Raw genomic sequence first — 14,601 nt, 5'->3', positions numbered from 1 at the left:
TGTGATCAGCACTACACCCGCCACAGTCCCTATTTCCTGCTCTTCCACCGACATCCACGTCTTCCTGCTGTGACAAACGCCTGTCCCATGGATGATGACTTTGCGGTTGCAAACCCAGAAGAGGACATCAACACAAGAGTTGAGATGATGACGATTCTGAATGAAACGGTCTGTACATTTAAGAAGGGCTGACTGACAGGGAAAGGAGATTTGTTGAGGAAAAAAGTGAAAATGTGGTTGATACAATTCTCATTTTTTATTGTGTGTTAACACTTTTTCTGCTTTAGTAGATAGCTTCTATATTTCCAGAACGAGCATTGCCACGGCAACTTGGTGAATAATAAATATTTCTATTTCTGCTTTTCATGTCATTTTTTGTAGGTTCTTCGCAACATTGAGAGGGTACAGGACACCCAGTGGAAGACCTTTGGAACACGGAAAAGGAAACTATTCAATTCAATTCAATTCAATTTTATTTATATAGCGCCAAATCACAACAAAAGTCGCCTCAAGGCGCTTCATAGATACAGAGAAAAACCCAACAATCATATGACCCCCTATGAGCAAGCACTTTGGCAACAGTGGGAAGGAAAAACTCCCTTTTAACAGGAAGAAACCTCCGGCAGAACCAGGCTCAGGGAGGGGCGGCCATCTGCTGCGACCGGTTGGGGTGAGAGAAGGAAGACAGGATAAAAGACATGCTGTGGAAGAGAGACAGAGGTTAATAACAGATATGATTCAATACAGAGAGGTCTGTTAATACATAGTGAGTGAGAAGGGTGACTGGAAAGGAAAAACTCAATGCATCATGGGAATCCCCCGGCAGCCTACATCTATTGCAGCATAACTAAGGGAGGATTCAGGGTCACCTGGTCCAGCCCTAACTATATGCTTTAGCAAAAAGGAAAGTTTTAAGCCTAATCTTAAAAGTAGAGATAGTGTCTGTCTCCCGAATCCAAACTGGAAGCTGGTTCCACAGAAGAGGGGCCTGAAAACTGAAGGCTCTCCCTCCCATTCTACTTTTAAATACTCTAGGAACAACAAGTAGGCCTGCAGAGCGGGAGCGAAGTGCTCTAATAGGGTGATATGGTACTACAAGGTCATTAAGATAAGATGGGGCCTGATTATTTAAGACCTTGTATGTGAGGAGCAGGATTTTGAATTAACAGGAAGCCAATGAAGGGAAGCCAAAACAGGAGAAATATGCTCTCTCTTTCTAGTCCCTGTCAGTACTCTTGCTGCAGCATTTTGGATTAACTGAAGGCTTTTCAGTGAGTTTTTTGGACATCCTGATAATAATGAATTGCAGTAGTCCAGCCTGGAAGTAATAAATGCATGAACTAGTTTTTCAGCGTCACTCTGAGACAGGATATTTTAGAGATGTTGCGCAAATGGAAGAACGCAGTCTTACATATTTGTTTAATATGTGTGTTGAAGGACATATCCTGGTCAAAAATGACTCCAAGGTTCCTCACAGTGTTACTGGAGGCCAAGGTAATGCCATCCAGAGTTAGAATCTGGTTAGATACCATATTTCTAAGCTTTTCAGAGTACAATGACCTCAGTTTTATCTGAGTTAAGAAGCAGAAAGTTAGTGGCCATCCAAGTCTATATGTCTTTAAGACATTCCTGCAGTTTAACTAATTGGTGTGTGTTATCTGGCTTCATGGACAGATAGAGCTGGGTGTCATCTGCATAGCAGTGAAAATGTATGCTATGTCTTTTAATGATACTGCCTAGGGGAAGCATGTATAATGTAAACAGAATTGGTCCTAGCACTGAACCCTGTGGAACTCCATAATTAACCTCAGTGTGTGAAGAGGACTCTCCATTTACATGCACAAATTGGAGTCTATTAGATAAATATGATACAAACCACTGCAGTGCAGTACCTGTAATACCTACAGCATGTTCTAATCGCTCTAATAGGATATTATGGTCAACAGTATCGAATGCTGCACTAAGGTCAAGAAGGACAAGCACAGAGATGAGTCCACTGTCAGAGGCCATAAGAAGATCATTTGTAACCTTCACTAAAGCTGTTTCTGTGCTGTGATGAACTCTGAAACCTGACTGAAACTCTTCAAATAAACCATTCCTCTGCAGATGATCTGTTAGCTGTTTTACAACTACTCTTTCAAGGATTTTTGATATGAAAGGAAGGTTGGAGATTGGCCTATAATTAGCTAAGACTGCTGGGTCTAGAGATGCTTTTTGAGTAAAGGTTTAACTGCAGCCACCTTGAAGGCCTGTGGTACATAGCCGATTATTAGAGAGAGGTTGATCATATATAAGATCGAAGAATTAATCAATGGCAGGACTTCTTTGAGCAGTTTTGTAGGAATGGGGTCTAAAAGACACGTTGATGGTTTGGAGGAAGTAATTATTGAAGTTAACTCAGAAAGATCGATTGGAGAAAAAGAGTCTAACTTAACATCAATGGAACTAAGAGTAGCTGTAGATAATATTACATCTGTGGGATGATTATTGGTAATTTTTTCTCTAATGATAAAAATTTTATTTGTGAAGAAGTTCATGAAGTCATCACTAGTTAACGTTAAAGGGATGTTTGGCTCAAAAGAGCTCTGACTTTTTGTCAGCCTGGCTACAGTGCTGAAGAGAAACCTGGGGTTGTTCTTATTTTCTTCAATCAGTGACGAGTAGTAAGCTGTTCTGGCTTTGCGGAGGGCTTTCTTACAAAGCAACAAACTATTTCTCCAGGCTAAATGATGATCCTCTAAATTTGTGACACGCCATTTCCTCTCCAGATTACGAGTCATCTGCTTTAGGGTACGTGTTTGAGAATTATACCACGGGGTCAGGTACTTCTGATTAGAGACCTTAGTTTTCACAGGAGCTACAGTATCCAGAGTCGTACGTAGTGAGGAGGTGAAATTATTAACAAGATAATCGACCTCTGTTGGGGTAGCGTTCAGATAGCTGCTCTGCTCTGTGTTGGTACAGGGCATTGACGATGATAACAGTGGCTGGATTATATTCTTAAACGTAGTTACAGCGCTTTCAGAAAGACATCTACTTTGATAAAGTCCACTCTCCACTGCTGCGTAATCAATTATTGTAAATGTAAATGTTATCAAGAAATGATCAGACAGGAGAGGGTTTTCAGGAAACACTGTTAAATGTTCAGTTTCTATGCCATATGTTAAAACAAGATCTAGAGTGTGATTAAAGTGGTGGGTGGGTTCTTTTACATTTTGAGAGAAACCAATTGAGTCTAACAACAGTAAATGCCATGTTGAGGCTGTCATTTTTAGCATCAACATGGATGTTAAAATCACCCACAATAATTATTTTATCTGAGCTCAGAACTAAATTAGATATAAAGTCTGAGAAATCAGACAGAAACTCTGTGTAAGGCCCAGGTGGACGATAGATGATAACAAGTAAGACTGGTTTCTGAGTTTCACAGCTGGGGTGGACAATGTTAAGCATCAGGCTTTCAAATGAATTAAAAGTCTGTCTTGGTCTTTGTTACGTCCCTCTGCAGCCTCTAATCTGCTCGGTGTGTTCAGCTGGTGCTAATTGGCCACACCTAGTCAGGTGTGGATAAAAGCATACCTGAGGCAAACTTCCCAAGGAGCTCACTTGTCTTTGCCTTGGTTGCAGCAGCCATTTTAAGATAAATCCTCTTCTCACCCATACTCTGGTATTCGTCTCCTTTTTTTATGTTGCGGCTTTGAGCCGGGTCGTAACATAAGTGGCGGCTCGTCCGGGATATTTGGTATTTGGTACCCACTTATGTTACGACCCGGCTCAAAGCCGCAACATAAAAAAGGAGACGAATACCAGAATGTAGGTGAACAGAGGTTTTGTTTTAAAATGGAATATCAGGTCGGCTAAAATGGCTGGTGCCACCAAGGCAAAGACAAGTGAGCTCCCCGGGAAGCTTGCCTCAGGTATGCTTTTATCCACACCTGACTAGGTGTGGCCAATTAGCACCAGCTGAACACACTGAGCAGATTAGCGGCTGCAGAGGGACGTAACAGTCTTTCATTAATTAATAGACTGGTGTGAAAAATTGCTGCCAAACCGCCCCCTCGACCTGTGCTTCGAGATTTCTGGTAGTTAGAATGACTCGGGGGTGTTGGTTCATTTAAACTAACATAATCATCCTGCTGCAACCAGGTTTCTGTAAGGCAGAGTAAATCAATTTGTTGATCAATTATTAAGTCATGTACTAACAGAGATTTGGAGGAGAGAGACCTAATATTTAATAATCCACATTTCACTGTTTTACTCTTTGGTTCAGATGTGGATACTGTATTGTTCTTTCTTTGTAATTGTTTATGTTTAAGTTGTTTGTTGCTGGTTTTTAGTTTGTTTTTTGTCTTTTTGGGAGCTGACACAGTCTCTATGGAGATGGGTTTTTGGGGGGGTAGCAGGAGGAGGGAAGCTGCAGAGAGGCGTGTAAGACTGCAACTCTGCTTCCTGGTCCCAACTCTGGATAGTCATATTTTGAGGGGTTTAATAAATTTGTCGATATTTCTAGAAATGAGAGCTGCTCCATCCAAAGTGGGATGGATGCCATCTCTCCTAACAAGACGAGGTTTCCTCCAGAAGGTTTGCCAATTATCTATGAAGCCCACATCATTTCTGGGACACCACTCAGACAGCCAGCAATTTAAGGAGAACATGCGGCTAAACATGTCACTCCTGGTCTGATTGGGGAGGGGACCAGAGAAAACTACAGAGTCCGACATTGTTTTGGCAAAGTTACACACCGATTCAATATTGATTTTAGTGACCTCCGATTGGCGTAACCGGGTGTCATTACTGCCGACGTGAATTATGATTTTATTGAATTTACGTTTACCCTTAGCCAGCAGTTTTAAATTTCCTTCAATGTCGCCTGCTCTGGCCCCTGGAAGACAATTGACTATGGTTGCCGGTGTCTCTAGCTTCACATGTCTGAGAACAGAATCACCAATTACCAGAGTTTGACCCCCAGCGGGTGTGTCGCCGAGTGGGGAAAAACGGTTAGACACATGAACGGGTTGGTAGTGTACCTGGGGCTTCTGTTTAGGACTACGCTTCCTCCTCACCGTTACCCAGCCGTCTTTCCCCAGCTGCTTGGGGTCTGCCGGGGAACAGCTAGCGGGGCCTACGCTATCTTCGGCTGCACCAGCTACAGGGGCCTGGCTAGCTAAGGGTGAGAGCAGGGTGCAAAGCCGAGTCTCCAGTTCAGTAATCCTGGCCTCCAGAGCTGCAAATATGCTACATTTGTTACAGATATCATTACTGCTAAAGGAGGCTGAGGAGTAACTAAACATCTGACACAATGAGCAAGAAAGTGCAGAAGGGACAGGTGAAGTAGCCATGGTGCTAGCGAGTCGGCTACGAGCTAAGCTAGCGAAACAGTACAGAGACAGTGAGTGAATACTTTGGCTATAAATTAGGTAGTGAGTACACAGAAAGTGTGCTTCGGATGAAGCACGTGAAGATTATACTATGAAAAAAGAATGTATTTAAAAGTTGTTAATTAAACTGCTAAGCAAATAAGCTACTCAGAAACACCACTGTGTTTGAGCAGGAACAGGAAGTGATACTATACCACAGAGCGAGCGAACACCAAGTTCAGGTACAACATTGTGTTGTTCAAGCAGGCGATGTTCTTTTGTCAGGAGATCCAAAAAGGAGACGCACAAGAGATGCATTATTCATTATTTGCATATTATCAGATCCACCAACTGAGAGGAAGTTTTTCCTGGACCACTCATATGGGACTCCTGAATGGCAAATTGATCATCAGCATACCAGTCCAGGAGCAAAGTGTCAGAAAGACTTGGACCCCATTTATTCCAGTCCGGAAAGGTGCATTTTTATGCATTCACGTTGAACCTTGATGGTTTTAGAATTGCTGAAGCATGAGAAATAATGCCAGCCTTATTTTGTAGTTGTCTTTTTAATCTGTTTCTTTATTATTTTATATATTATACTGAAGTAAAATCACATGAAATGCTTTTTTCATTTAGGTGGAATACAGTGGCTTGCAAAAGTATTCGGCCCCCTTGAACTTTCCCACATTTTGTCACATTACAGCCACAAACATGAATCAATTTTATTGGTATTCCACGTGAAAGACCAACACAAAGTGGTGAACACGTGAGAAGTGGAACGAAAATCATACATGATTCCAAACATTTTTTACCAAACAAATAACTGCAAAGTGGGGTGTGTGTAATTATCAACCCCCTTTGGTCTGAGTGCACCCGTAACTATTGTAAAATGCTCAGAGTAGAAGTAGATGCTTTTTGCACATACGTGATACGGATCGGGAGTCTGGTACGGCTCGAGTAACAACAAATACATCGCACGATGTGCACAAAAAATGTCAAAAACCTGTCAAACCTGTTAGCAAGAAACTGTATGAAGCCATCTCCAATTTATTTCAGTGACTGCTGGGAGATCCCAAGACAGGGAAAGATCGAAGAAGTATTTTCTCGCTGGTCAAGTGTCAAAACAATTGTTGTAGTTGTTGAACTAAATACACATTTTCCATTTCATATTGTAACGTTGGACCCGTTAAGCATAGACAGGACACGGACGTAATGACAGCACTACTTTATTTTCGAATGTGATCACACTGTGGTTTTTGTTTTCACAGGGACACAGACACTCCCGTTCTGCTGTCACGTCCGCTCTCTCCCCCTCCGACTGTCACTGTGAACATATAAAGAGACATAACCCAGCACACCTGTTTGCCTCGGCGCTGCCCCGGGGGCTCACTGCATCACCCCTCCTCTGCAGCCGACCAGAGACCACCACACATAAATAGTCATTTGCTTCTTGTTGAAGAAATATACATCCAGTCTCCAACTTTATTCAAATAAATATATACTGGTGTATTCTACATATACTACCCAGTGTCACATCTTCTTATAAATGTATTTTTTTTTCTTATCTTGTAAATTAATGGACCGTCTTTTATTTTTTTAAATATTATTTTAAACTTTAACTTTAATACAGCCCACACAAAGCTTTAACGACTGGCTTTCACATGTAAACAGCGCTCCACGTAGCATCTTAGCTAGATGGCAGCGGCCTTTGCCAGTTCAGTGTTTCTGTTTCAGTCATTTAAACATTCTGATATCCAGATAAGTGATACCTTCCACAGAATAGCAGCCCATGACTACATGGTTTCCCTAATCCGGCGATACAGGAAGAGCCGACTGTCTCCAGTACTCCACTTTCTCTTAGCATTACATACTAAGTCTTTAGCTTGATCGACGCTCTGGCTCACCTCTACAGCTGCCTTGCCATCTTTAAGTTGCCTTGTTTGTTGAGCAGTACTTTACCAATTTTGTTTCTGCGCAGGTAATTATACACCTCGGTGCTCTTGTAATTACGCAATTCCTCGCCATCGATGCCTTTGGGAAATACAAGGTAATTAATAATGATAATGCAGCTAACATTGGGCCATGTTAGTATTATAATACTAAGTATTGTTCATGTCATCTACCCAGTCCGTGAAAACTGACAGGTGAGGCGCTGCTAGAAAAATCCATCTTTCGCTATGAATTGGGATAATGGCACGAACTCAGGAATTTGGTGGATAATATGTCTTGGGTCTCTCTGCCTAGAAGGTTGCTGGGAGAACCATGTGCCAAATCAAACAGCTCAGAAAGGGATTGAAAAATGTCATGGTCCTGAGTCTGAGGACTCTGTGTTTTGTGTTTCTTTATATTATTCTTTGTTCTCGTTTATTCTGTTTTGTCTTTTGTTTAGGTTTGCTATGTGTTAGTGTTTTTGTTTCATGCCTGCCTGTGTTCCCTCTGTCTGTCCATGGTGTTATTGTGTCTGCTCTTGAGTCTGCCTGTCAAGTTCAGTGTCCTGTCTGGTTCTCTGTGTCTGTTAGTTTCCTGTTTTATTCTGAAAGTTCATGTCTCTTGTCAGTGTGTTCAGTTTTACCTCTCCCCTGTCTCGTTAGCCTAATTTCTCCCAGCTGTGTCTCCCTCCTGTGGCCCATTCCCTGATTACTTCCCGTGTGTTTTAGCCCTGTGTTTTCCTGTGCTCTCTGTTGCGTCGTCTGTTTAACGCCATGTCAGTCTGCATTACTCTGTGTTACCCGGTATTCATTCTGCGTCTCTCTGCCATCTTTCTTTGTGCATTTTGCTCCTCCTCCTGTGAGTGTTTGGTTTAGTTTAGTTCTTTAGTTTTCCCAGTTTAGGTTTGTTTACTCCCCGCTCTGCTCTTCCTGTTTTTGTCACCTTATCACCTCTGTAAATAAACACTCACTCGCACCCCAGCCAGTACCTGCATTTTGGATCCTTTTTTTTTTCAATACACCACACGACTGCTCCCCAGCCCTGACATGTAGGCCAGATATTGTCCCGTTTCTTTTTCCAAGAATAGCAGAAATCCTGTTTACTCTGCAGGTAAATCAGTTCTTTCTCGTCATTTATATAACCTTATTTATAAATATGTGTAGAACTTACCATGCAGTATTTATATACTGAACTTGTTATTTTCCTATTAACAAAAATGGTAACCTATATATTCTTTTCACAGGGTTGAAGTTGTCCTCTTTCATCTTCTCTCAGATGGTATTAGACAAAATTACACGGCCAGTTGAGGATACTGATGAAGATGAAGAATTTGATGTTGAGTCCAGAATTGCTGCATCACTGGTTTTCTATGGATGTTCATTGAAACCGGTATAGGCAACTTCTTTTTAAACAAAGCTATTGCTCATATTGCAAATGCTTGCTAATAAACACTTAAAGTTATAGAATGCATGAAATTCATAGTTTAACTGTGTAGTTGCTTTGCAGTATTATGAACAATGAACTAAATGCTTCTTCCTGAACTGAAAGTGGAGATCTCTGGGGAAACCTTTCCTACAGCCTCCACGTGCTTTAAAACTCTGAAGCTGCCTGCTCATTTCCAAATGTGCAAAGATTTTGAGGAAGCAATTATTTCACTCTCTCTTTTTTTTTATTTTTTTTTAACACATTTACAAACAGCAGATTCACATTTTTATTCAAAATGTATCTTTCATTTAGAGAAAGTTATCTGTTTTCCATCTCCAGCCATCATGTTTATTTTTTGTTAAAGGTAGTTTCATTTACAACAAACCGAAGATTATAATGTGATATTAACAAAAAAAAATAAACTATGTGACAAACGTGATGATGGGGAAAGCTTCAAAGAAAAGGGCTTTAAAATTTTTCTGTTTTTTGTTGTGCGCTCTCTATTCATCTCTGTCTTTGCCTGCCTGGGCAGGGCTCATTTTGGGCTCTCGCCTCTGGCCCACACACCTGCCCTGGTTGCCAAACCTGCTGCTGATCTACCTGATCGCTATTTAAGATGGCTGTTCTGTGCTTCAAGTCGCTGGATCGTTGAATAACCTGTGTTAGTTAGTCCAGCAACCAATAGCGGAATCTGTGTGTTTTCTCTAGCCTGTTTCTGATTAATCATTTCTTGTAAATAGATTATTAGGTGTTCCCATTTCCCTGTGCTAATCATGTGAGAGTGACTGAGTGGCGAAGTGTGTTGGAGCTGGAGCGTGAAGTGGCTGCGGAAAAGAGTGGAGAGTTTTCTGGAGAGCATCGTATGTGTGGACCTTTCCCCTTATCCCACTCATGGACCCTCCTTGCGCATTGCATATATATTGCAGTAGGCAAACATTATAAGTCACAGTCTCTTTGCAAAAGGATTCCTGGTCTGCGCGAGTCCTTCTGAAACCTGTGACAGTGCATCTGTTTGTTTTAGCATGCTAAATAAAAAGCCTGGGTCTGTCTCCAGGTATGATCCATTAGCATCTGTTAAAGAAACTCCTGGAACTGGCAAAGCAGCGAGCTCTTTATCTGATAGCTCACGGGTCAGCTGAATCTCAGGTACTGATATTTTAAACTTTTAAATAATATGGTGCCCAGTTATTTAAATGAACTCCTCAACATGTATGACACCAAAAGAGCACTGAGATCGTCTTGATTGAAGCATAGAAGAGATCATGTCTTCGCTGTAGCAGCATCCAGACTCTGGAATAATCTGCCAGAGGAGATTCGTACTTCAGAGTCTATTCAGTCTTTTAAATCACATCTTAAAACTCACTTTTTTACTTTGACTTTTAATTCGAGTTCAGTATGAGTAAAAACACAATTTTTCATTCCACATTTATTATAACATAAACTAATCCACTCCTTTATGTTAGGATTTCATTTTGGACTATTGGCCTTAAATTTCTGCAATGGTTTATGTGTCAGTATCAATGCTGGATAACGGCATCTGTGTTTAATTAAAAAAAGAAAAGAAAACAAAAGGGTCTTTTTGCCCCCCCAAAAAGCGTGTCTGTGTCTGTATCTAACTTCAAAGAGAAAAGACTTGGATTTAGACACAAACACTCTTTTTTTTCTAATGTCCACGCTGCAATACAAACAAATAAAATATAAAAGCAAGAACCAAAACCAAATTTGATTTTATTTTGTCTTGAAGCTCTGCTTGTTTATGCAGGTGCACTGCAGCCGAGGTTATAAGAATGAGTCATAGCGCGGGAGTAGTCATTTCCATGATGCCAAAATACTACAGCACAGAGGAAGTTGTTGACATGCTCATGCACTGTGAGAGCAAGGATGGCTCCTCATCACCCGCCACAGAGCTGCTGGAGTCCACGTCCAAATCATCTGATTTCTCTTCTGAAAATGAGAGCAAAGGGGAGATGAATGAAGAAGCAGCAGGATGGACCTCAAAAAACAGGAGAATAATTTGGTCTCCCACAAATACGAAGACGCTCCACTATGTCCTAGCAGCCACAGGGTTTATCCCGGGACCTACTCACTATGCCGCCGCCTGAATAACTGACACAATCTCCAGCTTCGCGTTGTTCCTGACGGATGAAATCGTGCAGCATATTGTTGCCATGACCAATCTGATGGGAGATGCACAATCCAAGCCTGGCGAGATTTGGACAACGAGGAAATGTGGTGCCGCTCATTTTGACCGCTGTTAACGGTCAAAAAACGAATCCACACTCAGCCTCTGGTATGAAAAATCAGGACGAAGCATTTTGGTAAATGGTAAATGGACTGATTCTTATATAGCGCTTTTCTACTCTCCCGGAGTACTCAAAGCGCTCTATACAACATGCCTCATTCACCCAATCACACCCATTCTCACAAGCACTTTATCTACACTTAGTGCTTTCTAACTACATTCACACACACATTCATACTCCGATGGACGCATCGGAGAGCAAGTTGGGGTTAGTATCTTGCCCAAGGATACTTGACACGCAGACTGGAGGAGCCAGGGATCGAACCACCAACCTTCCGATCAGTAGGTGACCTGCTCTACCTCCTGAGCTACAGCCACCCCTATCGTCAGTTCATTTTTAAATGATACAATTGTAAATGTAAACATGTTATGTTCAGGTAGATCGTGTACATTTGGTCTAAAAATGTGGTTTTTTCCAACACATTTACTTCTTTGAAAGGTCTTCAACGAGAAATATCTCATGTGCCAAAAGGCTGTCATAGAAGATCTCTTTGCAGGCTGCACTGGCTTTCAGGGGACCACTGTAGAGCTCCCTCATCCTGTCCTGAGAGGTAGGCAGAGCTCTAATTTTGTCATATTGTTCTTGGTCAATAACTTTCTTGTCTTGGAGCTCATCCAAAATGGGTGCGATGTTGCTCACTCTCTGGATCAGCTGGACTCTATGTTTGTCCACAAAGTCCTCTCCCCCTGCGGTTTTACTTCCACCAGCTGCTCCAGCTGACTCACTCGAGGCTGAGCTGCTCTCTGACAGCCTCAGCATCAGATCAGGTCTGTTCATGTCTGTTAAAACCTCCATGGTCACCTCCACAGCCTGATGACCAAGTTCATCCACCATCAGATTCACAAGTCTCTCTGTCCAGTTTGGATACCAGTACCTCTCCATTTGTGGCAGGCCCATGTTAAAGCACGTGAACGGCAGCAACAGAATAAATTTCCCGAGATCCTTTTGACTGAATTCATTCAGTGTTTCCAAGAGAATCTGTCTAACAGGTCTAACAGCTTCCCGTTCTTTTTCTCTCTTCAACAGTGCAGCTCCATGTTCATCCACAGAGTGTTTCTCTCTGGATGCTGAGCTGCTCTCTGGTAACTTCTGCACCAGATCAGTTCTGTTCATGCGCATGAAAACTTCTCTGGTCACCTCCACAGACTGATGACCAAGTTCATCCACCATCAGATTCACTACATCTGCTCTGGTTGATGATCGACTCAACCTCCATGAGAAATATGAACGATCCCTCCCAGGAATGATCATCTGCAGGAGCCTCTTAAATTTCTCGAGCTCCTCATCACTCAAATCATTCAAAGTTTCTAAAAGCAGATGTTTAACAGCTGCCATTGTTGCCACTTTGTGGATCAGTGCAGAGCGTCGTTCATCCACAGAGTGTTTCTTTCGAGGCAGTGAGCTGCAGTCTGACAGCCTCTGAGCCAGATCAGTCCTCTTCATCTCCCTTAAGACCTCCATGATCTTCTCCACTGACTGTTGGCCGTAAGTCTTCACCATCAGAAACACCACTTCCTGCAGGTCTGTCCACTCGTATGGCATCCATGAGAAGACTGAGTAATATTCGTAACAATGAATTTGTGGGAGGTTCAACTTGAACTCATGTAGCTCTCGATCATTGAGACCATCCAGAGTTTCCAGCAGCAGCTCAATAACAGACTCCATCGTTTCTACTTTGCGGATCAGTGCAGGCCAACGTTCATCCTCAGAGTGTTTCTCTTTCTCTGTTTCCTCCACATCAAATCCTTCAGCTGATGATCCTGCAGCTTTGAGTCCTGAGCTGCTCTCTGACAGCCTCTGCACCAGATCAGTTCTCTGCATGTCTGTTAAAACCTCCCTGATCACCTCCACAGACTGATGACCACATTTATCAATCATATTATTCACTGTTTCTCTTCTGTCATCACTCAGTTTGATTTGTGGAAGACTCTTCTGAAACCGAGTGAACTGCAGGAACAACTTGAATTTGTTGAGATCCTGATCACTCAAATCCTCCAGTGTTTCTAGAAGCAGATCTGTAACAGCTGCCATTGTTGCAACTTTATGGATCAGTGCAGACAGATGTTCATCCAGATGTTTGTTTTGAGCTTCTGAGCTGCTGTCTGTCAGCCTCTGAGCCAGATCAGTCCTCTCCATCTCCTTTAAAACCTCCACGATCTTCTCCACTGACTGTTGGCCAAAAGTCTTCACCACCAAAAACACCATGTCCTGCACGTCGTGCAGGTGTGACATGAACAACAGACTCCTTGGGACTAGTGAGCCACATTTTCTTCTCAGGATCTCGATGAAGTTCTCGAGCTCGCTGCCTCTCAGATCAGCCAGTGTCTCCAAAAGCAGCTCAATAAGAGACTCCATCGTTTCCACTCTCTGGCTCAGTGGAGGAAACTGTTTGTCTTCAGGTGCTCCTACAGTCTCATGCAGGGGGTGGGTGTCAAAGAGCGGCTGTGTGCTGGCAGGAGAGGACCCAGATGCAGACTCACAGAAACAAGACGTAACTCAAAAAATGGCTTTGTTTACAGAAAGGGGAAATAAACAATACAAAACTAACCTGGGAAAAACACAACCATGAGTGACGACGCGACCGGGCTATGATGTCCCACAAGAGATTTAATCACATCACCAGGGCGCTGCCTTTTGATGACAAGCTCTCCTGACCCCGACACTGTGAACACAAGTCTTCCGCCAGGTATGGGATATGTGGACGCACCGCCTGGTGATGCTCTTAAGCCCAGAAAAAGACCTCTGTGTAAATGAGCAGCTCATCCCATTCAGAGGCAGGTGCAGCTTCAGGCAGTCCATGCTGAAAAAGCAGACAAATATGACATAAAGATTTGGGTCTGTGATTTGAAAACATCCTACGCTGGAGGCTGCAGGTGTACACGGGCAAAGCAGCTGGCGTTACGCTGAAGTTAACCAGGGGATGAGGGTGGTCCTGGAAATGACAGAGGGCTCCATGGACATGTCATCACCTGCAATAATTTTTTCACCTTGTTTGCACTGGCAGATGATCTGCGCAAGAGAAACTGGCTCTAGTTGGCATAATTCGACAAAACAAACCCGAACTTCCACCTCTTTTGCTCCAAGCATGAGGGAGAGCGGTCTTCTCCTCCACCTTTGCATTTACAATGACGCACGCACTCATCTCCTACATCCCCTGGGCAAGAATGAGGTCCTACTAAACACTGCAGTCAGGACGTCAGCGATGAAGGGAAAAGAAAGCCCATCATAATACAGGACTACAACCGATGCAAAGGAGGTGTCGACAACCTTGATAAGGTTGGTGTCATTAGTTACGCACCCGTTTATTCATCCATCCATCCATCTTCATCCGCTTTATCCGGGGCCGGGTCGCGGGGGCAGCAGCCTAAGCAAAGAGGCCCAGACCTCCCTCTCCCCAGCCACCTCCTCCAGCTCATCCAGGGCAACACCAAGGCGTTCCCAGGCCAGCCGAGAGATATAATCTCTCCAGCGTGTCCTGGGTCTGCCCCGGGGCCTCCTCCCGGTGGGACATGCCTGGAACACCTCACCCAGGAGGCGCCCAGGGGGCATCCTTGTCAGATGCCCAAACCACCTCAGCTGGCTCCTTT

At 43.1% G+C, this 14,601-nt stretch overlaps 1 protein-coding gene across 1 annotated transcript; it reads right to left on the bottom strand.

Moving 5' to 3' along the window:
* Positions 1-10,461: 10,461 nt before the first annotated feature.
* On the bottom strand, positions 10,462-13,669 carry LOC146523284 (uncharacterized). The gene has a single exon (XM_085150742.1). The coding sequence runs from the start codon at positions 13,367-13,369 to the stop codon at positions 11,438-11,440; it is 1,932 nt and encodes a 643-aa protein (XP_085006868.1). The 5' UTR covers positions 13,370-13,669; the 3' UTR covers positions 10,462-11,437.
* Positions 13,670-14,601: the final 932 nt, after the last annotated feature.

This window comes from Neolamprologus multifasciatus, chromosome 3 (genome assembly GCF_963576455.1).
Source record: "Neolamprologus multifasciatus chromosome 3, fNeoMul1.2, whole genome shotgun sequence".
In the NCBI taxonomy this organism is placed as follows: Eukaryota; Metazoa; Chordata; class Actinopteri; order Cichliformes; family Cichlidae; genus Neolamprologus; species Neolamprologus multifasciatus.
The sequence above is the reverse complement of the archived record's forward strand: the minus strand, read 5'-3'. Positions and strand labels throughout refer to the sequence as shown.

Excerpts from the sequence above, each read along its gene's own strand:
- LOC146523284 (XM_085150742.1), bottom strand. The coding sequence starts at position 13,369 with ATGGAGTCTCTTATTGAGCTGCTTTTGGAGACACTGGCTGATCTGAGA.